Below are 23,199 nucleotides of genomic sequence, written 5' to 3'. Positions count from 1 at the left end.
CGACACAGGACCTCTGATGAAGAGGTGATCACACCAGTGACATCAGACAGGCAGTGTGACTGTCCGAGTATCTGACAAGTGAATAGTAATCCTGTTGGACCTTTACGATTGGAAGTGACCAACACGACCAGGCACGTGCACAGATAGAGCCCTAGTGGTGCTCAAGCACCAGCCCTTTTGCCCTGGATGAGAAAAGTGCCCTTTTTGCTGGAGACAATTTTTTTTCATTCATCCGTATTTAAGAATAAAAGTTACTCTCTCGGTCATCAAGTCCCCCCAAATGTGTTTTAATATCCGACGGGGCATTTATTTGAGTTATTGTGAGAACTTCGCCCGACCTGCTCCGCGGCGCTCACGAGCCCCCCCTCCTCCCCCCGCCGCGCTCCTCCCTCCTCCTCCTCCACGCAGTGCTCCTCGCACCACCGAACGGCTGCACCTCCTTCTCCTCTGACCCACAGCACCAGACAAACAGATCATGTCGGTGTTTGTCCCCTGACGTTGTTTTGTGATAAATCAACCACAACATTAGCGCTGCTGAAAACATGACGTCACAACTGGTCCGACGTTTCCTAAAAAAATAAATAAACAAAAACTCACGAAATCCATGATTACAAAGCCTCGTCCAGCTGTTTACTGACGTTAGTTATGTTTAGAGAATAGAGAGGAAGAGAGAGGAGAGAGAGAAGAGAGAAAAGAGAGAGAGGGAGAGAGAGGAGAGAGTTCTTATTCCGTTCTATTCAACAGGGGCTAGTCTAGGATTTGCGTGGCCAGACTGAAAACAAAATCATAAGGCCTCTCTGGTATTGTTCAGAGGGCCGGGCCAAATGTGGAGGCGGGCCGTATCCGGCCCGCGGGCCTTAGTTTGAGGACCACTGCTCTTGGCTGTTGATGTTTATCAATATCGCTCATTTTGAAAATGACGTCAGAGGGCAATACGGATCCGTATCAGACCAGGAGGGCAATACGTGGCTGGGATGACGACCCATAAGCCAATCAGAACGCTTGTACTGTTGTTGCTATCTAATAATTCATCTTTATTCATAAAGAACATGTAAGCTAGTGGTCTGATGCTGCCCAGAGGAGACGCAGGTCGAGGATGTATTGCATCATCAGTGTAATGCTGCTAATGCTTCAACTCTGTCAGAATTTTTTTTTGGCATTGGGTGCCCTTTTTTTTGGTTTGAGCACCTGCCCCCCAAAATGTCTGTGCACGTGCCTGAACACGACCATCAAAGACTATTAATCCCTTCAAACTGTGGCTCGGTAGAAAGAAGAAGAAAAGAGGAAGAGTAGGAGTGTTTCTGTAGTGTTGTGAGCAGTCAGCGAGGCTTTAAACATAAGCCTTATTGCCTTGATAATTCCTTTTAAATTATTCCTTTGATATCATTTAATTGGCATGATTTTAGGATTACATCCACCTTACCATTAGACTGAATTCAGCGACCAGCCTCTTGGGAGCAATAACTAAATGTCTGCTATAATTATGCAATTTGAGCTTTTCTTTGGCCACCACTGTAGGTTTAAATTTGAAACTGTACAGAAAACAAACAACGTGGGATTTGGACTACTGCCTAGCTACATCTGTAAATCTTCATTTCCTCCTCTCTGTGCATTGTTCTGCACAGAATGATTAGCTCTTGGTGAATTTGTTGTCTCGTTTTACACACTTCGCTTTTGTATTGGAACTGTTTTGATAAAAGTGGTGCAGGGATGATGTATTTTTTTTAACGCCAGCCCCGCAGTTTAGCATCGCACTGACTCCCGTGGCAAAAAGCCGGCGTGGTTTATCCATTCAATGATTAGAAAAATTACAGAAAATAATCTCGCGTGTTTTGTTAAACAAGACAACCTTGACAAATGAACACCACTTTTTTTAAAAGCACACATGCTCAAGTCTCTGAGTGTGTTCTACTTTGCACGCTGGTACATTATTCCTGAATGCTATCACACATTGAGGTTTATTTAACAACAAGTAAACAGACATCAAATCCAACAGCAGCAGCACCGATCTGACAACTCTGCGCACATACACTCATTTAAAGCATATACTAATACAGCCGTCATCCCTCCACCACTTGGGAAAGTTGCATACATAATTGAGGTATCTAAATGTGCTTGTGTGTGGGAGGGCGGGCTTGCGTAACAGCAACAGGGTTTAGAGCTCTAAGTGGATTGTCATGTCGCCGCATAATTAAAGAGACGGATAACTGTGAAGGCTGGAGCAACGGCTGAGGAACATAAATGTAAAAAACACAGACGGAGAGAAAGAGAAGGACTGAAAACAGTTCCGAAGGCCGCCCAGCTATCGAGGTGGGACAGATACCAACGAAAGAAGCAAATCGTACACCCCAACAAAATTGCGCTAATCCGTTAATTGCAAGAGGCGATCTGTAATCACTTGATTATTTCTTCTGCGTCCCTTCGCATGCTGTTGAATTGTCTCCTTCGTACAAATGACACTTCTAAAACACACATCATCACGACCACGAGTGCATGAAGAGTAAGCTTACTCGTACCCCCCACCCCAATCCCCCCACACACACACCCACACTGCGAGTGTGCACATTTTTTAAATATCTGTGTGTGAATTCATTTCATTAATGTCGTTTGTCATCGGGTTGTGATACAGCCAATCATCTACAATCAGCGAGTCCTTTCCCACTAACAGAATAATTGCAAGTGTGTCTGTTGCCGATAACGGGGCGTTAAGAGCACCAACTGCCATCAAGTGTCGTGAAGCCAACGGCTGCAGAGAGGTGAGGCAGCATGCTGCCGGGGCGCCGTGGGTCTCGCCGCTGTGTCTGTTGGGACAAACACCAGCGTGCCGCACGGAGGTTTGATTGGCTGTACGCTGGTTCTACTCCAGCAGGACTGAGTTTGACACGAACAGGTAAGGACAGGTGTACGCTGCCTGTTGGACGCACGGTGGCTCCGCAAGAAGGAATGTACCTCATGCGGATTAAAACGTCTGCAACCGCATGAGAGTAATAGTGCTGGTGAATGGGTTTTTTTTCCTGGAGTGAAACAAAAGAGTGTTTGTCGCATGATCTACGAACAACAGAAACAACATTTCCAAATGCGTACTCCGATCTACACACACATACCGAGGAACTTTAACCGTTAAAGTTTTACAACTGTACACATCACATTCTGAATTAATGTACTGGTGGGCTTTCACTGAAAATTGGGCGTAATTTCAATGTAGGAAAGACAGGGATTTTTTTCTAAATTGAGTGTATAGCTCATCACCCCTCGTGTAGAACACACACAGTAACCACATGAAAGAGACATTTGACAAGCTACAAAATGCGCAGTTAAACTTTAATTTATCCAACACCAGAACCCTACAGATGCAATGGTTTCAGCTGTACGGTATTGTTTTCTGCTCCTTGCACAAGGGGCTTCACATCTAAAACAAAATGTAAGACATTTGCCAGAACTCCATTTCAACGGATTGTTGGGAGATCATTTGATATATGAGATATACTTTAGATGAGACACAAAGAAACAAAGGGGAAATGAAGCTTGAAAAAGGTGCACTTCTTCAGACCCAAATTATTTCAACAAGTCATCATCTCACCGCATGATGACCATATCCATTTGGGTAAGAGAGCTTGTCCGCCTCTTTCTATCACAAAACTCGCTGCAAGCACGCAATGCCTGTTTGGAGTCTTGCATGTTGGCCTCATGATGTAAGTTGACACTTTGACGATTAATAAAAAGTTAGGTAAAGTGAGCTAATCCAAGTTAATACTTAGATTGAGGAGAGGATAGGAGAGGAGAGCAGAAAAGAGGAGAGAAGCAGAGCGTAGGGAGATGAGCAGTCCTTGAGTTATTCATAGCCTCTCCATCAGATTTGTTAAGGGGATTGGAAGCAATTTAAAGGCCTCCACTGACTGTTTGACTCGAGCAGCATTATGTCTCTCTATTCCATTATGTTGAGCCGCAGTGTGGGGATAAAGACCAGGCTTCCTATTAGCCTCTGTATAAACAAGATAGGGCGATGCTAGACGGTGCTCTGCCTGGGCAGAGAGGGAGAACTCTGACATTGAGGAGAACAGACGGCAGCGGCCGGGAGCCGATAATATCCTTGCTTTGTCTCACTATAACCTTCCCTTTTTTTTTTTATCGGCTTCTCTCTGCACACACATACCCCCTTATCTGTCATACTATGTAGCCCAGAACATCAGCACCACTGCTGTAGATCAAGAGGCGTCATGCCTCAGTGAACACGGCAAGCCGGAAAACGATCACAGGTCTGCAGCTCGAAACAAGCGCATGGGCACATTGACGGCCACCATTTGTGACCCAAATGTAAACAAAAGAGCAACCGCAGGAGTGGAACCTGCCGGTTAGACTGATACTAGACATTTCTTTCGCTTAGATTTGTCATCACAGAGAAAAAAAGAGAAGCCTTTCTGGAGCAAGAATTGCTCACTGAGCATTGTTTTTCGGTGTCTGCCAAAATACACGAACATCAAGCTGAAAATGCTGACGTTCTAGTTTTTTTCTTCCCGGATAATGGATTCTAAAATTGACGTGACACTTCCCTCGCTGTAGTGATCAGACCCGTCAAGGAACAATGAGGTTTATGTACTGTACAGGGCTGCACAATATATATTTTTTCATGTTTTAATTAACGTCATCTTGTGCGATAAACACAAAAGACTCAGGAATTTATGGATTTTTTTTTTTTAAGACAGTATCAGTAAAAACCTGCTCTTTAAAATGTAATGCATCATTCTTTCTAGATCGGTGCCATTTGTGTTCAATTCAATTTGTTCAATGAAAGAATGTTGGAAAGAGTTGAGTTAATCCTTTTTTTCCAAGTCAATAAGTATTTTGTTGTATTTTAGCAGCTAACTGACAGCAGCAGAAAGTCAGAAGTGAGTCCTATATAATAATGTTTGTTTATTTAAAAGGCAAGCAGTAATGTTATCCTGGTATTCAATAAAGTAATTGCACACTTTCTTTATATAGTGCAGCCCTACCTTGTACACATGATACAAAGTCCTCGTGCATAAAAACTCTAAAATGAAAAAAGGAATAATATTGTAAAAAACGGAAAAGGAAACTCAGCGATGCGTTACACTATCAGAAGAAGAACCACGCTTCCCTTTTAAACTTCCTCTCTCTCTCCTTCTCTTCCCTGAAACTTTTGTTTCTCCTCCCGACATGGAGAGGCAATCTGAGGCCGACAACAACAGTAAGGACAGCGGCAGCGTTACATCCCCCTGCTTGTACCTGTAAAAGGCCTCGCAGCGGCTTATCCAGGCGGCAGAGTGGATGTGACAGCCGCTGCATTAGTGTCTGATATGCCGTGTGTGTTTGTGCAAGTGTGCCGCCACCTCACTCATCCCCACAGCTCCGAGCCATTAGGGTTGTGCGGGGGCAAAGGAAAGTGAAAATTCGTAGGAGAAAATGTACAAGGTGAGAGGATGCGGGCAGAGCAAGGAAGGACAGAGGAAGCTCCAGACACGAGAAGGAGACAGATGGACGGACGGGGGCGCGCGCACGCACACGCACACACACACACACACACACACACACACACACACACACACACACACACACACACACACACACACACACACACACACACACACACACACAGTTGTTGTTGTGTGTCAGACAGTAAAGAGGCAAAATGAGATAAAAGCACATGCGCATGCAAATTCTTGTCTCCGTGTTTGTGCATATTTGTCCAGTCCTGCTGGAAGCCAGGTTAAGCCCTCTGTGTCCGTCTGTGTGCATCGATTTTTGTTGCCCACCGCCTTTACCCCCCGGACTGATCCATGCCTCAGCTGGACGGATACACGGCCGTTGGTATTCTGAAGGAAATGTCACAGCTCTCAGCAGTGAAACACACACTTTGCCCCCGACAGACATCCCTCCACGCTGAGAGCCAGACGCGAGGCGATAAGGTTAGTCTGAAAAGATACAGACGTTCAAAGTCTGATCTTTTTATATCCGGTGCACATTTCAAAGACAAAGGCAATGACAAGTCCCCCAAAAAATTACAAACAAACAAAAATATTGTGTTTATCCAAACAAGCAGAGCCAAATGTTGACGGAAACACTTCCAGTGATCACAATAACTCATACCAAAACAATGCAATGTTTGTGAGATTTCGTCTGCATACCAGGCCTTCTGACACCAGCATCCTCGTGTCCTGTGTTGACCTGCTGCAGTTACAATCATTCATTTCTGTATGTTACTTGATTAAATGCACAATGTCAGAGTCTGCCATTTGCAAAGGGTGCAAAAAGTAACGGTGTTGGGTGGCAGCCAAAAATCTTCACTGGCGCCCCCTCCTTTGATATGTGGCTCTGTCCCTCCGCTAGCAGGGAACCATCAGACTGTGAAACAAGCTTTTCCAAACTCGCCCCAAAGCTCACAAACACGATTTACTCTAGTGCTGAAAGAAGGAGCAGGAGAAAACCTTAAAATGTGTGCTGCTACCCTGTGCGCCAAGAGAGAACAGTCAAGGTGAGGCACACACACACACACATCATCATCATCATCATTGCTAGCACGCTGTTTTATATGAATATACTGTATATACTTATGTCAATACTACAGCAAGCATGTACCACGCATTCACAATAACCACCACACACACAAATAAAATGCAGAATCGAGGCCAGGAACAAAGTGAAAAGCTCTGCAGAATAAATCCGTCTCTAAGCCAATATGTAGGTCTAACTCCACTCTGTGTGACTTACAGCCCGATCTATCAACACGGCTCATTCACAAACATGGCAAAACACGCCGCTGTAGAATGGAGCAATGCTATTCCCAGAGGAAATAATCTCCGAAAACAATTATAAGGAACAACGTAGGTGCAGTAGCTATGGGGAGGATTATGGCCAAATCTCTCTCTCTCTTTCCCTCTCTCTCTTATACACACACAACCTATTTTGATCTATTTCCTTTTGCCGCACATGTGCGTGGGTAAATAGAAACTGTGTGTGTGTGTGAGTGTGAGTGTGTGTCTGTGCGTGTGTCAAAATCAAGAGTGCACTGTATATCAAATACAATGTTAGTCTATGTTTTCTATTTGTGAAAAGTGGTGGACAGATGTATGAAACAAAAAAACATGCAGACATCCTTTTCCATATATAAACTGGTATTCACAGAAGAAATAAAAAAGGTGAGAAATGTAGCCTTATTGTAAAACATTGTTTGTACAGAAGTAGTGTTCTGTAAAATTGCAATCAGAGGCACATTTATACACTTAATGTGTATTTCTGTCCTCATGACTCTGGATCTGCACTTGGATACGTTTGTTTTGTATTTTCTTTTATTTCTCAAATAATTTTTCAAAGCCTACCTGAACTAGTTTTGAGTGTTTTTAATACAAAAAATATTACAGATTATCTGGGGAAGGAAATTGCTGCCTCTTCCAGGTGATGATCAACGAACAAATTAGGATTTTTTTTGTATATTTATGCACATCAGGGAACACTGCCATAAAATGTAATCTGGACAATCTCTATCACATTATGTTGCTTATCACAGTCACACATGTCTACCTGTATTGTAAAAAAAAATTGTCCCCAGGCGGTACTTAGGCCAAGCTCGTTAAAAAGAAGATGATGCGCGCAGTTGTTGCCCCCGGACTGACAGGATGTTTGAGCTTATCAACGTTTTTCAGCAGTTTGTGCACGTCTCCAGCACGCTCGTTGATTAGCAGTTAAAACTGTAGAATAATAATATAATGTGAGATAATGTTTATTGTTTTCTGTGGTACGTCTGTTGCTTCTTGTGGAACCAGCAGATCTGCCAAACGCAGTTGTGCCTTGACAGTGTGCAACATCCCTCCAGTCAGAAATAGCAGATGAAGCAGATCCATTGCATCGTAACCAGGGTTACCCAACGCCGGACCAAGTCATGACCAAGGCCAGGTAGTGTTGTGACCGGCACAAGACCAAGACAAAAGACCTGACCCCACCAGTCTCAGTTGTGAAGAGATGGATTCTATGTGTGGGAATTTTTCTGTAATATACATCAGCAACGGCTGAGTTCATTTAGTGATATCCCCATTGTTGTGGTCTTGATTGGTAAGAAAATCCACTTTTCTTTGTCTAAGGCGAGACGGAGACAAGAAGTGGTGTTGAGACCCGTCTCTCGAAAAAGACCGATCTCTAGTACTACAACACTGGCAGATATTCTACAAATATTTTGACTCAAGTTTTTTTGTGGTTGTTTCTTTTGGGTTGATGGGAATTGCAACAGTTTTGCAAGTAATTGTAAAAAAACAAAGTGATACATCATCTGGAAACCCTGAATGTCAGGACCAAGTTTATTGGGGATTTACTTACGCAACAAAAACTATTTAAACAACTAGCATTATTTAAGTATGTAAGTTACGGTAGAAAGGCGCAGTGAAACAAGTCATCATTGACTCCGTTTCACAGGTAAACCATCTAATAATGCAGAGAGGTAACATCGGAGGGAGTTGAAAGCCCACTGTTTCCCATACGGAGGCTAAAGGGTGCCTCGTTGGGTCTGTATCAATGCCAATGGGCACAGAGTGTTTGATGAGATGGGCGAGAGATGAGAGATCATCAGTTCAGGTTCTTGTAAATCTAAAAAGAAGTGACACAACAATATCCAGAACCATGTTAATAACCATGTTCTCTTCTCGACAAGGGAATTCATTTTGTTACAGAACATGGGGAGACAGTACAGCCCTCAGGCAACATTCTCATGCTCACAATGTTCTGCCTCATTCATCCCTTCTATTCATTTTTCTGCAAAAAATTAAAAAATATAAAAAATAAGCATGTTCACCAAAATAAACGCAGCGTCTCTTCTGCCCGTTTGACGCTGCGCCAGCGTTCCTGGAGGCGGAAACGCTACAAACGACTCATGAGGACTGGCGCATTGCACCAGGCGCTCCGAACATGCCTGTGAGCTCCCTCCAGATCCCTATGATGTGAGGAAACTACAATGCGAGGAACAGTGGAGGATGCAAGTGATGAGGTGTTGAGGAAGACGTCGGCTACACGTGGCTGTGGGTGCCGAAGGTTTAGCACTGAGATGTGGTTCTCTATGCTTTGGATCGACTGGAAAGACAGTTGTTTACTTGTTTGAATACAAGCAAATCAATTATGTTTCGGCCTTCTAACCACACAGCACCAGCTTTTATAGATTTTTTAATTCTCGCCCAATTGGTTTAAATTGCGAGGATGTGAAAACTTAAATATTAGAAAAACTTGCCCATTGTTTACAGGTTGTTTTAGCATCTTTGTTTCTTTTGTGAGACAGATGCACAAGTGTGTAATAAAGTTATTTGATCAAGAGTCTTGGTGCATCGGGCCATGAAGGCTTTGGGGCCGTGAACTTGTTTGCTATAGTATTCATTTTGAACTGTTTTTTTATTTATGTTGGGCCTTTTTAGACATTTCCAGTGGGTCACAGTTGGCCTCGGGGAGATGTTTGGCCACCCTAGACCCAGAGGAAAACACAAGTAGTTGGGAAGCAATAACACCGGAATGTCATTATTATTATCATGATTAGAGAAAGGAATTGCCAGTACTATTTTCAAAAATGTTGACGTCTCTCTCTGTGGCAGAAGCCTGATTACCAAGACGGCTATTAAAAGTGCCAGACTCTGCCATCCAAATGTAAACTTAATCCCTGTATAATCAATTCCTCTTCTCGGCCGCCATGTAAGGTGGCAAATCTGTTTTCTTACCCCCACCACCACCACATCATTAGTCAGACAATCAACAAGCCACTTCGACACAGAGCGAGTTTAATTGGATGCTGCACAGAGCATTATCATGCCCGTTGCCTAGCAATGGATCCCGTATTGCCAGTATTGCTGTCTACGAGCATATTTTTTTCCACCTCAAAATGGCATCTATAATTACTTTGCAATTACTGCCTTTTCCCATGAAACAAGTTCCCGTCTTGTCCTGACCTCTTCCAGCCCAGCAGTGCTCTCTCTGATGTCACATGTTGTGAAGTGGCCACAGTGGGTTGCCCTGATCCTGAAGTGGAGCTAGATCTGAAATAAATGAATACTGTACCGTTCCAAGGACGTCTCCTGTGGTCATTTGGTAAGATGCTGAAAGAGGCTTTGAGTGCGATTGAAGTACCTGCTCACATCAGTGCATTGTAGAGATCTGAACCCGCTGGCTGTCCTGCAGAAGCCTTTTTAGGGCTAATTAATTGTGGAGTAAGAACGACGACGTCTACAAAGCCGACTCAATGCCTAATGATGTCTTTGCTTATGTTGTGCAAAGAAAAGATAGTAATATACAGAACAAACTTGGTTTTTTTCACGCTAGGTGCCATTAGTCATAGATGCGAAATGTTGAAAACACGGTTTACTCTCTGAGTGGATGTGTTCAAAGCCACATGCACGTCTTTCATGTGATATCTCATTCACTCCACGGTCCGGTCTTTGCTTACACTCCGAACTCCATATTGTGTATTGTATTGAAGTACAAAAGTCAGCTGGGGGGAAATCTAACTTCCTTAATAGAAACCTGAAATCCCTCAATGTGTGAGGACGGAGACAAAATATTAGCACGAACGCAAAGCTAATACGAATGCATCGCCGTTAAAGACACTGGCTGGAGGAGTACGACAATAACAAAAGAGACTACGAGCTGTATGCGGGATGTGGGAGACGGGACACTTGGAAGGCGTCGCACGAGCATTAGAACGACGCATTACCAGTCTTTGTTCTGCTCCGTTGGGGTCGTTAACTTCTCTCTACACTCATTTTAGACTAACTCGAGTGGCCCTGCTGCATCTGCCAGATCCTGTGTGATGCCTCTGTTTAACTCAAATACGGGTTTGGATTTCTATACTTTTCCCAGTTTGTGCAATTTGTATTTTTGAGTATTTCACACTTGTTCTCCACAGTAACTCAACTCTGCTCGTGTTAATTAAGATGTATTTGACTATTGTGCATTTGTGACTCATTTTAAACTCAAATATTTAACTATTTCAAGACCCCCGTTAATCATTCTGCACTACAAAATGATGTGGCAAAGGGTGCCTGAACTAACATTTGGCAAACGTTGGCCAAATTCTAAACACACACTGGAAGGCTAGAGACCCATCAGATATTCTGCCTTGATTCTAATCCAGAACACGAGTTGAAACGTACATTTAAGTTTCATTGTTGGGGTAACGTTATCACGTAGCCTCTTGACGTGTCAAGACTAGAGGCTGAGATGCACAGAAGGACGTATCCGGTCATATTTCAAAATAAAAAATCCTTCGGGCTTTGTCTTTTTTTTCTATTATTTTTGTTTCATTCTTTCTGTGCGGCCCGTTACCATGGCGACCTTGCGTCACTCACTCACAGACAAAGTCGTTTTTGAGCGTGATTCGCGGCATGGCACCAAAACGTAAATCCTTTAAAAGTGGAGCTGAAAAGCTCAGGGAGAAAAAGAAGAGATGCCTTGAGGAAGGTGCATTACATGGATGACCCAGCATGCAACACTTCTGTTCTACAATATAGTTCATACTAATACTACCCTCTGATTCCAGTTTCTTTATTGTGTGGTCTTTCTCTGCTGATATTAATTCCTTAAGGCTCTGTATCTATACGTATCATCTGATACTAGCCCAGAGTTAAGTATATCCATCTAGCAAACTATCCCGACCTTGGAGTGTTGCAATAGCAGTATCAATTTATTTCATGTGCCCATCCAGGCAAATTGGTGGAGCGAAATGTTATTTTAAAAAAACTACAAATATGATATGATTTCTAATCTTCCAAAATAATGTCAAGTGTATGGGTATATTTCCAAGTAAGCCACAGACTGGTCGATACGTGCGATTGAGTCGGCAGCGCGCCGTGTATTGAGTGGGCCGGTCTGACAGTAACTCCCGGGCCACTTTTTCCCCCCAGTCCGCCCCTGTTCTCATGGCAGGGAGGCGGAAAACTAAAACACAAGTTGTTTTCTCATTTCTTCCACATTTAAATCAATAAGGTACAGGTCATTTCACCAATGTGGTCAAATTCTCACATAACCTAGCAAATAGTGGTCTGCTGCTCACCCCAATGCTGCCTCTTCGGGCCTTTATCTTTCCTTCCCTTCTTTTCCTTCACACCACTTATCCAACCACCATCCTCTCCTTCCTGCTTTGCTCTTCTCTCTCTCCCTCTCTCCCCCCATATGCACAGTGGCAGACGAAAAGCCTGACACCCTCCACCAGATGTAGCCTACAGTAGAGTATTTTCTTTCACCACTGGTTCTCCTCCTCAAGCTCTGCGCATCCACCCGCAGTGAACTGAACTCAGCTGAACACACTTAGGAGGTCGCAAGGATTTAATGATCACTGTTGTTGTGCATTAGCATGTCTATCTGTCTGTGTGTGCGTGTGTGCAGACATGGGTTGGAACAGGTGACTCCTGGAGAGCGGCTGTGCATGGCACACACAAAAAGAAAAGAGAGAAAGACAGGCTGACATGCAGGCCATTACTGACTGATGAGTTGCAGGAAAAATAAATCTGTATTCAAATAACCCCCCCAAAAACACCAGATAATGCCACCAGAATATATTTAAGTCTGCCACAAAAAAAAAGTGGAAGCTCATTGACTTCCTCCTAATCCCGAAACAGATTAAATATCAATTAAAATCCGCCCTGGGAAAAAAACCACACAGCACAAAAAGATACCTGCTGTGAGTCTGACACAACTGAATCCTTTCTGATTACCTTAAACACGAGGATTAGTTTCCAGAGGGGGGGGGGGGAATCATCCTATAAGTCTAAGTGACAGCGCTACACTTAGTGGGCAGAAGGACAGGAGTGAGATGCTGTAAAACTAAACAAGGAGATTCCTCCATTTACTGGTGAAGAAAATGGCTGTTTCCATTCTCTCTTAGTCAACTTGAACATTGGTGGCTTTAAAGAGATGTTTTGCTCACTTGTCCAGTTCCTGGAGTTTTCCCAGGGGGGAAATGTTGTCTAATGCAACGCCTGTGGGTATCGAGTTCCCAACGACACGATCCCTTCATCCTGTGAGTTTTTAATCAAGAAAAGAAGCCAGCGTCGGTCCAGAAAGAACTCATCAACCAAGCAGCGTATGAAAATGTGTTACTGCCCTTCTGCGTACAGAACATCTTTCAATAAACTGATCACATGGGTTGCAAGTCAGCAGCAATAAGACACTGATCATGGGAAATTTAGGCAGCTTTTTGTTGTGACATCGGCCGCTCAACTGTATCAGGAAACAGAAAGAGGAAGGAACTGCACATGAGCTGCTAACTTTGCACCATGAAGTCCTCCAAAATAAATAATAGCAATTAATTGTTATACTACTGAGTGTTCAGACTGGAAATTGTACATTTCACTCTTGGATTTTGACATTTCTTTCTTTCAACTTGTTTAGTTAGTTAGTTTAGATACGACCTTTGCTGCTGCTCGTTCCTCGGGAAAAGAGGTCTCTGAGTGTGACGCTATCATATATGAAAATATGTGTTTATTGGTATCTTCCTTGTTTGGTACTACACTGTGAACAATTTATGTTTGTGTTGATTGACAAATAAAGTATTTTAAACACAGAAGCAACTATGAGTAAGTAGCATTTGACTGTTGCCTAACCCCCTCCAAAGAAATGTATCTCATGAACATGTTAAAAGATGACACGAGGCCCAAACTGGACACCAGTATTTTGTAAGGGGCCACAAACCATAGAATATTTGGCACCACAAGATTTATTTCTTAACATCTATTGCATTTTACAAGCTTAATTTCCTCAAAATTCTACAAAAGTCATTATACTTAATTGTTTTCCACCATTGCACAACAGGAACGTATCGATCGGCTTCGACATGCAAGGTGCTGATGCCCGGAAAAGGATTGGTCACTTCAGTAAGGGTCATTGTTCGTTACATGTTAGTTTCTTGTGTCTCAACTGTGTCTTGTTGTACACCTCGCTGTCTCCTCACCCAATGATGACACGGATTCATGTAGAGAACCACTGAAAGCCCAGACTGGAAGAACAAAATATGAAAAGGCTAAAAGGGATGTAGGTCTCAGTTATAATGAACGGCACGCAGCATAATGTGCAAGGACGTGAGGTGCTTGGCACCCAGTGGGGCCTGAGAGATCAATGTGTTTGTTTTTCTTGCTGTGTTCACTTATAAGCTCAGTAGTGTGAAATAGCAATATTGAAAACACGCAGATGTGCTAAATGTATAATTCCGGATGATCAGTGGTGGTCTATTAAATACATTCTAGAAGGGCCGATGCTCACGGTCATATTATTAAAGCTTGTTCTTCCATTACAGAACGGCTTTTACACTCACTTGTTGCATGTGCTGCTGAAATCGGCTGGTAAATAGAAAGAGGTTTTGCCAGTAAAAGAAAAAAAGTTTAAAGTTTTTGTAGCTGAAAAGGAAAAGATGCATGTTGGGTGTTGGGCACGGCTTCCCTGAAGAGTATGCACATGACTTTTGATTCTTATTCATTACACATTGCTCACCAGCGGTGAAGTCCTTGTTGAGGTCAATGAAAGCGTTCGAGTGAGGGGTGCGCATGTTGATGGAGGAACTCAGCGCTTTCTGCCACACGGGAATCCTAAAGGGGAGAACCACAGGGCAACAGCAGAAAGCTCCACATTTTAGAAAGCAATTCAAGGTATGAGAGAATTAGCAATTAAATGTGCGGAATTCTAAGCGTGTCTGAGAATGATTGCATTACCTTTTGGTGAGAGTGCACACTTCGGTGAATATGGACGGTGTGGAATCGGTGACTCCGAAAATGTCCGGGATCATGTCCCCATTGAAACTGTGTGAAGAGTTCCACTTTGTTAAAACCTGCACTTGGGTAACAGCTCATTAGGTTCATAATATATTGACTTGTTGCTGCTGTCAGAGAGGCCTGGACCCATTTTTTTGGTGTTGTATTCAACTGCATCATATCAAGTATTTCAAATATGTTCTCCACATCCGTTTGCATTCATTTTTGGGCAGGCGGAATGTAAATTACAGTCTTGATTATTATTTGATTGCGCAAAAGCATTTAATAAACTGGTAAGTTGGTGTACATTCATCCGAGACCGGATGTATAACAATAAAAATAAAAAATTCAAAACATGTGTATTGAAATGGAAGATTATTTAAAAACATGTTTGTACATCTTGCAAAGGTACACATTGCTTTTTCCATGACCAGCATCCTGAGCAAAAAGATCCACAGTTCACAATTCATGTGAACACCATTCAGTGCGATACTTACTCCATAACAAGAGGCTGATCTGTGAAGGTCTTGTTCAGCACGAGCCACCCACTCATATCTGCAAAAGAAGAGAAATTTCAACGACACATATCTGGTCAAAACAGTGAGCTGGTCAAATCTGGCTAATCAGATTTTACTTGGTTCAAATGTCAACAGCTATGAAAAAAGTTTAGTTCAATTATGAGTTGGGCATACAATGAAAATCTGAATCTCCCCAAAACAAAGAGGTTTGTCTTGTTTATGTCTTCATCGTAGTAATAGTTGTTTCCTTCGGGATTGTAATGTTTCTTCACTAAACCTGTCTTTATGGTATACAACATGTGGTTTCACCGTTATCATTCCCAAACACATGCGATTCAGACAACTTCTCCATAGTGGACACAACTAACTCGTCATCGCAGAGAAAGCACAGGTGGAACTAACTACTTAACTAGCTAACTAACAACAGCGAGGGCTCTACCCTGCCCCCATCATCAAATTGTGTGACCCTTCATTGGGGTCCTCTGGCCTCCACCCACCCCCTCCACACCCATTCACTGTTGAAGCTGTACCCAATGTCTGGTTGTTCCCCCAGAAGATGAACACAGTTGTCATCTTGGATTTCGAGATCTGAGCTGTAAGAAGGACATCCATCTGAGAGTCCCCATCATAGTCTCCAGGAACCACACTGGTGAGGACGGTGTCCCTGAGCATTGAAGAGTGAACATTAAAATGAGAGACAATGAGACAATGACACAGTATATATATATATATATATATATATATATGGGAAGGTATTGAAAGGAAAAATGGCCCTGAAAAGTGACACGTTACCTGGGGAAAATGTCCTTTGTGATGTTAATTTTGGGCTTGAAGTAAGGTGTTTTTGAGTCAGCCAGGAATATCACCAGTTCGGACTCTGAAGCAGGAAGAAGTCAACACATGCATGTATTTTTAATCAGAGTAATTTAATCTTCACAACAACCGTTAGGTTGTTCGCAAATAAATATAGCGGTTAGTGAAGGAGTAGGAAGCAAGGAGCCATGTTAGCTAGCTAGATCAACTACTGAAGTTTAGCAATACATTTTATACAATTTGTGTCAATTTGTATCGCGACTACCCGAAACATATATTCTTTAAACACTCCACATAACGTGTGCACACAGTTAAAGCAAAGTAACGTAACTGAAGCCTGAACTTACGCCCTCTGATGATGAACATGTCTGTTTGCTTATCCGCGTTAAAATCTCCAAACGCTGCCACCGTCCCATAGTTTTCGGTACCGAAAAGCTCGGCCGTCACATCTTGCAGAGAAAACGCGCTGTACGGCCCCACCAAAAGTAACACAAATGCCAAAATATTGCATCTGAATATCCACATCCTTCTTCTGGTGCAGGTACAGCTCCTCACAACAACACTAACTGTATTACGGCACACAGCTTTACGGCATATGGTGAAATAGAAGCTTCGATTAAATGACGTTATGTATCAAATATTAATTTAAGATTTTGATATACGCTATGTATTTAAGTATTGTATTAAAAAGAGGTAAAAGCACTGCATCGGAAAATGGGTAACGTTACAGAATGCGACATTAGAGTTTCATCGTTTACGTCAGTGTCGTGCAACGGGTAGTTTGAATGTAGATAACTTTATCAAGTAGGATAAGGTTAGCAAGCTATAAGCCGGAAGTGAAGTACATGTATCTTCATAATAAATACAACTATCGGGCTTACAAGAAAGATAATAGATTGTAACAAATACAACACAATGATACTCAATCATATACAAATTAAATGTTTCACTGTAATAAATTGACTATTAAAATCCCACTTCAAATGATGTTGCTCTTCGGGAACCCCACTGCCTTTGTTTTATTTTGAAGGGAAACACCGGAAAACCTTTAACATTCTGGCAAATTTTACACCGTGTAAACATGGCGAGCCTGGTAGATGTCGGCTGGAAACTCCTGGAATTCAGAGCCCGATCAAAAAGATCAGGTCAGACTTATAACTTCGCCTGACAAAGTGCAGCGTGACGCGCCCGATTGTTTCTGTTGTGCCAGGGCTTGTTGTGAGACTTTCTGTTTGTAACGCCACTGTACACGGGGTTTAGAATTGGTCCAATCTGCCCATTTTGTTTGTCCACTGCAGTGACGGTACAAGCATGAAAGGTCAGAGGTGTAAATGTGGAGCAGCCAGGGGCTATTTTAAGAGCCTTTCACCAGGTCTGTCCTCGCTGTTGCACATCAACCCCTAGTTAACTGTGCTATGTGCGCTGCATGTTGTTGTGAGCAGTGGGGCCCGTGGAAGCTGGCAGACAGCTACTATTGCACTGGGAGCCAAGCATGGCTCTCGATGGAAAGTGATCCCATTATAACCCTTTGAAAGTTGTTGTATAATGCAAGGATTACAAAACCAAAATAAATCACAAACAGACACATTATAAAAAGTGTTACAGGTGATCAGTTATTCTATATGTACTTTCGTCGTAATACAAAACACACAGTTCCTAACATTGGACCTCCATAAATCATCAAGTGTGTGTGTCATAATAACTGCTCTCATTTCGGGATTATGTATCTGCAACAACAACAACAACAACAACAACAATAAAAGCAGCTTTAAAGACATTTGATGTATGCAAAGGAAAAAGTATCCTCATCTTAGGGCAGTTATTATGACTTGTCTATCAATCAAAGTGAAACACATGTGATGAGGTGCATCCATGCTCAGTATTAACCTAGCTCCATCATGAGACCATAGCATTTTGAAGTGGAGTATCAAGGATAATAATCAATCAAGTAATGTCTTTATTTACTGATGTTCTTCACGTTACTTTACCATCATCAGATAATTTCATCTTGACTCTCTATAAGGTTTAGAATAACTGTCATTCCTAACAAATACGATGCATTGTAATTCCTTGCTTGCTTTTCATGTCCCTCATAACCCAGGGTGTGTAAATACATTGTTGATTCATGCACGTCTAAATCAAATCTAAGTCTGTCATGCTACTAACTCCTTCCTGTGAATTGCTGTAGATTTGTGATTTAGCTGAGAGAGACGATTGGCCTTAGTTTCACCTTTTGAGAATGGCCACCTCAGTGGCCGCAAGTGCCCGGCCTCACCGGAAAGCACACGGACTTGGTAAGTAGTGGCGGCATATCCGAGGAAAACAATGCAGTTGACCACACACAGGCGGCCAGGGATGACACGGGTAAAGAACACAAGGGGATCTTCTTCCTTATCTGAACATGGTTATTATATCACGATAATACAAAACATAAGACATTCACATGTTCACGCTCTCTCGGGCTGTTGGCAAAACTCAAGTGCAAAATAGTGTAATGCAACCCATTATCCGCTAAGTGTTTAATGTTGGTTTAGCCATATGAATAATCTGCTTGTTCCTCCATAGTAAACATGAGAGACCCAGAAGGGATACTAATTAGATGAGCAGTTTTAATCGGGTCATATGAGATACTTCATCTATAATAGTGTCAGAGGGCTTCATCTCTAAAGTTAGTCATGGGATTGTTTAAAACCAGCCAAACACCAAATACCCCCAGTTGTCTGATCTCGTTAAAAATTTAAATTGGAATATTGGACCTCCTCTATGCTCTTTTATAGTGTTATCTTTAAAAATAGATGGATTGGCTTTGTCCCCTGCAACTTTTAAGCTGATAGAAATTATGCTAATTTCAGACAGAATATGAATGTTTCAGTACCTGTGGTATTGACCCAAGGTCCAACCTATTAAAATGCAAATCTCAGCAAAGGAAAAATTGACTGAAAATAGAGAAAGTCTAACAGATGGGGGTTTTCCTCAAACTCCAGCTCTCTCTCAGCTCAGAGGAACATGTTAGGAAATAACTTGTGGAGAGCCACATTACCATTTGAATCTTTAGCTCGGGGCCTGGATATTGTTTTGTGTGCTGAGCGCTTTGTGATGCAATTTTTGCCGTGAAAAACTGTTTATTGATGGCATGTGTTTTTTGTTTGTTTGTCTTTCTCTACTTCTTTTTTTCAAATTAAATTAGTGGTGAATAAGATAGTTTTATGGAAACAAGATATTTACAAGCAGTTGCTGACTGCAGACCTGCTTTTAATCAACACATTGACATATATGAAATAACACTATTGTCTCAAGATTGAAAATAAACTCACAAAGTAACTGAGGAAAATCGTTGTCCTTTATACATTTGACCTCAGTCCAGTTTAGTCATGAAGGCATACTGTTAATGAAGGTGGAGAGACATAATTGAAATTCACTTTTAATTCTTGCATTATTTATTTTTTGTTAACATATATTGTGCACGTCCGTATTTGAAACTGCAACCCTTTTTAAAGTGTGTTTGTAATAGATGTGTCTCTCTTCAGGTTCCATCTATGAACCCCTCAAGCTGTCCAATCTCCAGCATGAGGACGAGCCCCTTTGGGAGAAACTGGACCGCTTTTACAATGCAGGTAAATATTCACTGTTGAAAACCCGAGCATGCAGTACTATGAGGCGGGGTTCACCTAAAGTTTGGTTTACATATAATGCAAAGCTATCAATTGTTAGAGAATATATGCGACTGTAAAGCTGCCGGTTGGTTTGTCGTTGCAATATGCTCAAATGGCAGCCTTGGGTACAGCGATTACATCTTGCAGAAGTACAGTCTGGTTTCGAGAGAAGTTGTTCTCGGCTGGCAAGATAAAAGCTGCACTGGTTACAGAAATAAAAACATTCACCTAGCAAATGCTGGTCTAAATTTAATTCCACATAAGCTGTCTTGACTTGGTTTGTACTCAGCTGGTCGTGTTTGTTATCGGGGAGTCAGTGGAGGATCATGTGGGAGTTGCTGCACTAGAGAATCTGTTCTGTTCAACAAGGATAGGATGGATGAGACCAGATGTTGATAGAGAAGAGATCCCATCATGTACCACACACACAAACACAGATAACCAACAGTGGACTATCAGGCTACTCCAGCCAAGTTTGAACTTCTGTTTCTGGTCAAACAAACAACGGGTCTTTTCCAAGAATGTTACTGTGAATGTTTTTTTATTGTTTTAAACAAAATTGCAATTCCATGATATTGACCTATCAAAGAGGGGATTTCCATCACACACACACACAAACGCACACGCAATGTATGTGTACTTTATGGTTGATTTTTCCTCAAATATATCAAACAGAAATAAAGAGTGGCCAAACTAACCCTCTAGGAAATGCAGGAGCTGCTTCTGAGGTTTAAACTTAAGCTAGTTATCATGTCAGCATTTAAAAATCAGATAATTACATAAATATAACTATGTACAAAAACTAGATTACTTTTTACTAAATATTTACATGTACTGCCAGTTAAAGCAAAACGATGGTCGCTAATGACCCATTTAAATTTAAGTATAAAGCTTCTAAAAAGGTCTACATATTTGACAAACACTTGATAACGATTCCGTTTCATAATGATGTAAACCAAAAAATATAACCTAAAACAAAAGAACATTATGCCAAAACTATATGACCAAATAACATCGGGTGGGTTAGCATAATCTTATATATCCCGCTCACTCTAAATACTACTAAAAACTCTGATATACAGTACATATTTTGCCATTAAATTAGATATTAATACAAATAAGTCACGAGTGCATTGACAAAAGCTCATCTCAAATCTCTAGTTAGAAGTGAGCTAGGTTAGTTGTTACTAGGATCTCAGGATGGATGGCGACAGACTGCCGAATAGCTGCAACCTAATTCCAGGTGATGCTCCTGGCATGTGCAATCAGCGGTAGAGTCTCCAGCCTCACCGCAAGAGAGATAAATACACATTAGCACTGATTACTAAAGTACCTGCAGCTGTGACTGCAGCACCAGCCAGTGCACACTAAAGAAATCATTCACAACTCCCACGCAGCTCAACATACAGCGTCCTCGATTTTGGATGTAACCCACAATTTCAACACGTTCAATGTAGAAATGAATATTCTGTTAAAAAGAAACAGAATTTGGTTTGAAATATTGCCGCCATAAGCGCTTGTGTGACCGGGTCATTAGGCCGGCAGACGGTTAAACACCAGATTTGACGACAATGGGCTAACATTTCAAATTTGATGCGATGCCAGGACACCCACTTCAAATGGATATCTGTTTGTTTAATGACGAGCCATTTTCATGTCAGGGGGTTTGACTCGTCATTACTCAGCACAGGTGTAACTAATGGCATTAATGATGGTCCTGTTCCACTTAGGTGTGCCAGCGAGTAATGCCAGTGAGACCATGTGCACAAAAGCAAGGCCCTGGCCTAAACTGAAGGCAGCCGTTATTAATCCTATTGGCTACACCTGTGTTTGACATGTCAAAGTGTCGGCCGTGAGGATGGGCCGTGTCCACATCGGGTTAAGCCTCGGGGAGAGGAGATGTGGCCGGAGGTGAAGAAGTAGTCGTGGATCAGAGACGTGTTGGATCAAAAGACCCAGTGGAACAAAACTATCTATATCTTGACTTTATTTAACAGTTGTAGGCGTCAACACAACGTTAAAGGCCAGACACACAACTTGGTCCAAGCGGATAGAGTTTGGTTGAGTATGCAGAAGCCAGGATCATGCTTTGCCTCAGGCTGTTAGGATTCTGGTAATACGGCTCAGGACTAGGGATGGGTATCGTTTGGGTTTTTTCCGATACCGGTACTTTTAAAACGATACCGGTGCCTGAACCGATACTTTTTTTTTAAAGGCACAATGAGGACATTAAAAACCTCTTCGGCCATATTCCCTGTAGAAGCCGTTATCATGGAGCACTGACAAACAACGGATATCAGACTGTTAACATACACAATATATGTTCTCCATTATATGATGTGATATGTATTGTCATGTGCAGACCTTATAGGGTTAATCCTGTCACTGTTTTGATGGGCAAAGAGAACAACCAATCAGAGGTACTGAAGATGACACGTGACAAATAAAGTTTTGCTTCTGACAGCGAGAGTTCCACTGAAACAAAGTGACGCCCCGCGGTCTTTATTCCTCCGTCATTATATTCCCGGTAACACCGGGTATACAGCCGGGACCGCTGTACATCAACACATCTGCTAGCAGACTGTCACGCTCGTAGCTCGTAGCTCGCGCTAGCTACGAGCTAGCTTAAGCATGGTTATAATGGCTAATTTATTATTTCTTGGCCTACTTTTATGAATACAAGACTTGCAATCAACGTTACGGTACTAATCTGAGTTCAGGCTGCTCGTCATAATCGGTCTCCACGTGTACAGGGGACCGGTGACGGTCTCCTCATCGCGCCCAGCCTGACGCTGGTGTGCTCCACACGGGTTCACGTAGTCACACACGGCGCATTCCTCCGCTGTCAAAGTTAAATATGAGAGGCTCGTAACCTGCTGACAGGGCGGAGTCACGAGAGAAGTTAACAACAATAGTTTTTTTCAATTTCAATCGGCTCAGGCACCGGAAAGAAGCACCGAAATGTGCGTTGCGTTTCGGTCCGGGTAATACCGGTTGTATTGGAACCGGTACCACATTGGCACCGGGTTTCGGTACCCAACCCTACTCAGGACGCTGTCCACAAGGGTCAGTGCTGATTTTGCCACCATGGACGTAAGCTTGGCTTCGCCCGGTTGCTCTTGTTGAAGGAACCAAAATGTAATACACGGTACAGCAGACATGAAAAAAAAATCCTACATGCTCTTAGAAGGTGCTATACAAAAAATGTGGTTTCTGTTTCTTTTTAAGACAAATGCAGTGTAATCAAAAATTGTTGATAAACTGTGTCCACGTGCCATGCACAGTTGTGTGTGTGTATAGTATGTAGTGATTTATAATCCCAAGTATCCAGTACTGTCAAGAAAAAGGCCCACATAACACTGCTTGGAGCTTTCCAGAGCTTCTCCACCTGTGACATTTTAGGGATCATAGTGTATACGTAAAGAATGGCCTTCTCCTTGCAGAGACCTTGAACTAAGAGGTGGGATTTGGCAGAAGTGAAACCTGAAAGTGCCT

General features: G+C 42.4%; 2 protein-coding genes across 5 annotated transcripts in view; one reads left to right on the top strand and one right to left on the bottom strand.

Moving 5' to 3' along the window:
* itfg1 (integrin alpha FG-GAP repeat containing 1) overlaps positions 1-16,587 on the bottom strand; it is a 135,988-nt gene extending 119,401 nt beyond the window's left edge. The window contains exons 1-6 of the mRNA XM_056412229.1: positions 16,399-16,587; positions 16,031-16,115; positions 15,769-15,902; positions 15,218-15,275; positions 14,682-14,768; positions 14,464-14,558 (exon numbers count right to left, since the gene is read on the bottom strand). Coding sequence (XP_056268204.1) covers positions 14,464-14,558; positions 14,682-14,768; positions 15,218-15,275; positions 15,769-15,902; positions 16,031-16,115; positions 16,399-16,576 — 637 coding nt within the window. The 5' untranslated portion in view covers positions 16,577-16,587. The remainder of the gene's footprint in view (positions 1-14,463; positions 14,559-14,681; positions 14,769-15,217; positions 15,276-15,768; positions 15,903-16,030; positions 16,116-16,398) is intronic.
* A 545-nt stretch (positions 16,588-17,132) lies between these two features.
* phkb (phosphorylase kinase, beta) overlaps positions 17,133-23,199 on the top strand; it is a 106,316-nt gene continuing 100,249 nt past the window's right edge. For 2 of the 4 annotated variants that reach the window (XM_056411972.1, XM_056411976.1), the window contains exons 1-2: positions 17,133-17,196; positions 19,579-19,665. In XM_056411972.1, the coding sequence (XP_056267947.1) occupies positions 17,133-17,196; positions 19,579-19,665 (151 nt within the window). Of the gene's footprint in view, positions 17,197-17,349; positions 17,424-18,239; positions 18,346-19,578; positions 19,666-23,199 lie in introns of all 4 variants that reach the window. The other 2 variants (XM_056411974.1, XM_056411973.1) reach the window with 2 other exon arrangements.

Source organism: Pseudoliparis swirei, chromosome 4 (assembly GCF_029220125.1).
Source record: "Pseudoliparis swirei isolate HS2019 ecotype Mariana Trench chromosome 4, NWPU_hadal_v1, whole genome shotgun sequence".
Lineage (NCBI taxonomy): Eukaryota > Metazoa > Chordata > Actinopteri > Perciformes > Liparidae > Pseudoliparis > Pseudoliparis swirei.
This window is presented reverse-complemented; position numbering and strand designations above follow the sequence as displayed.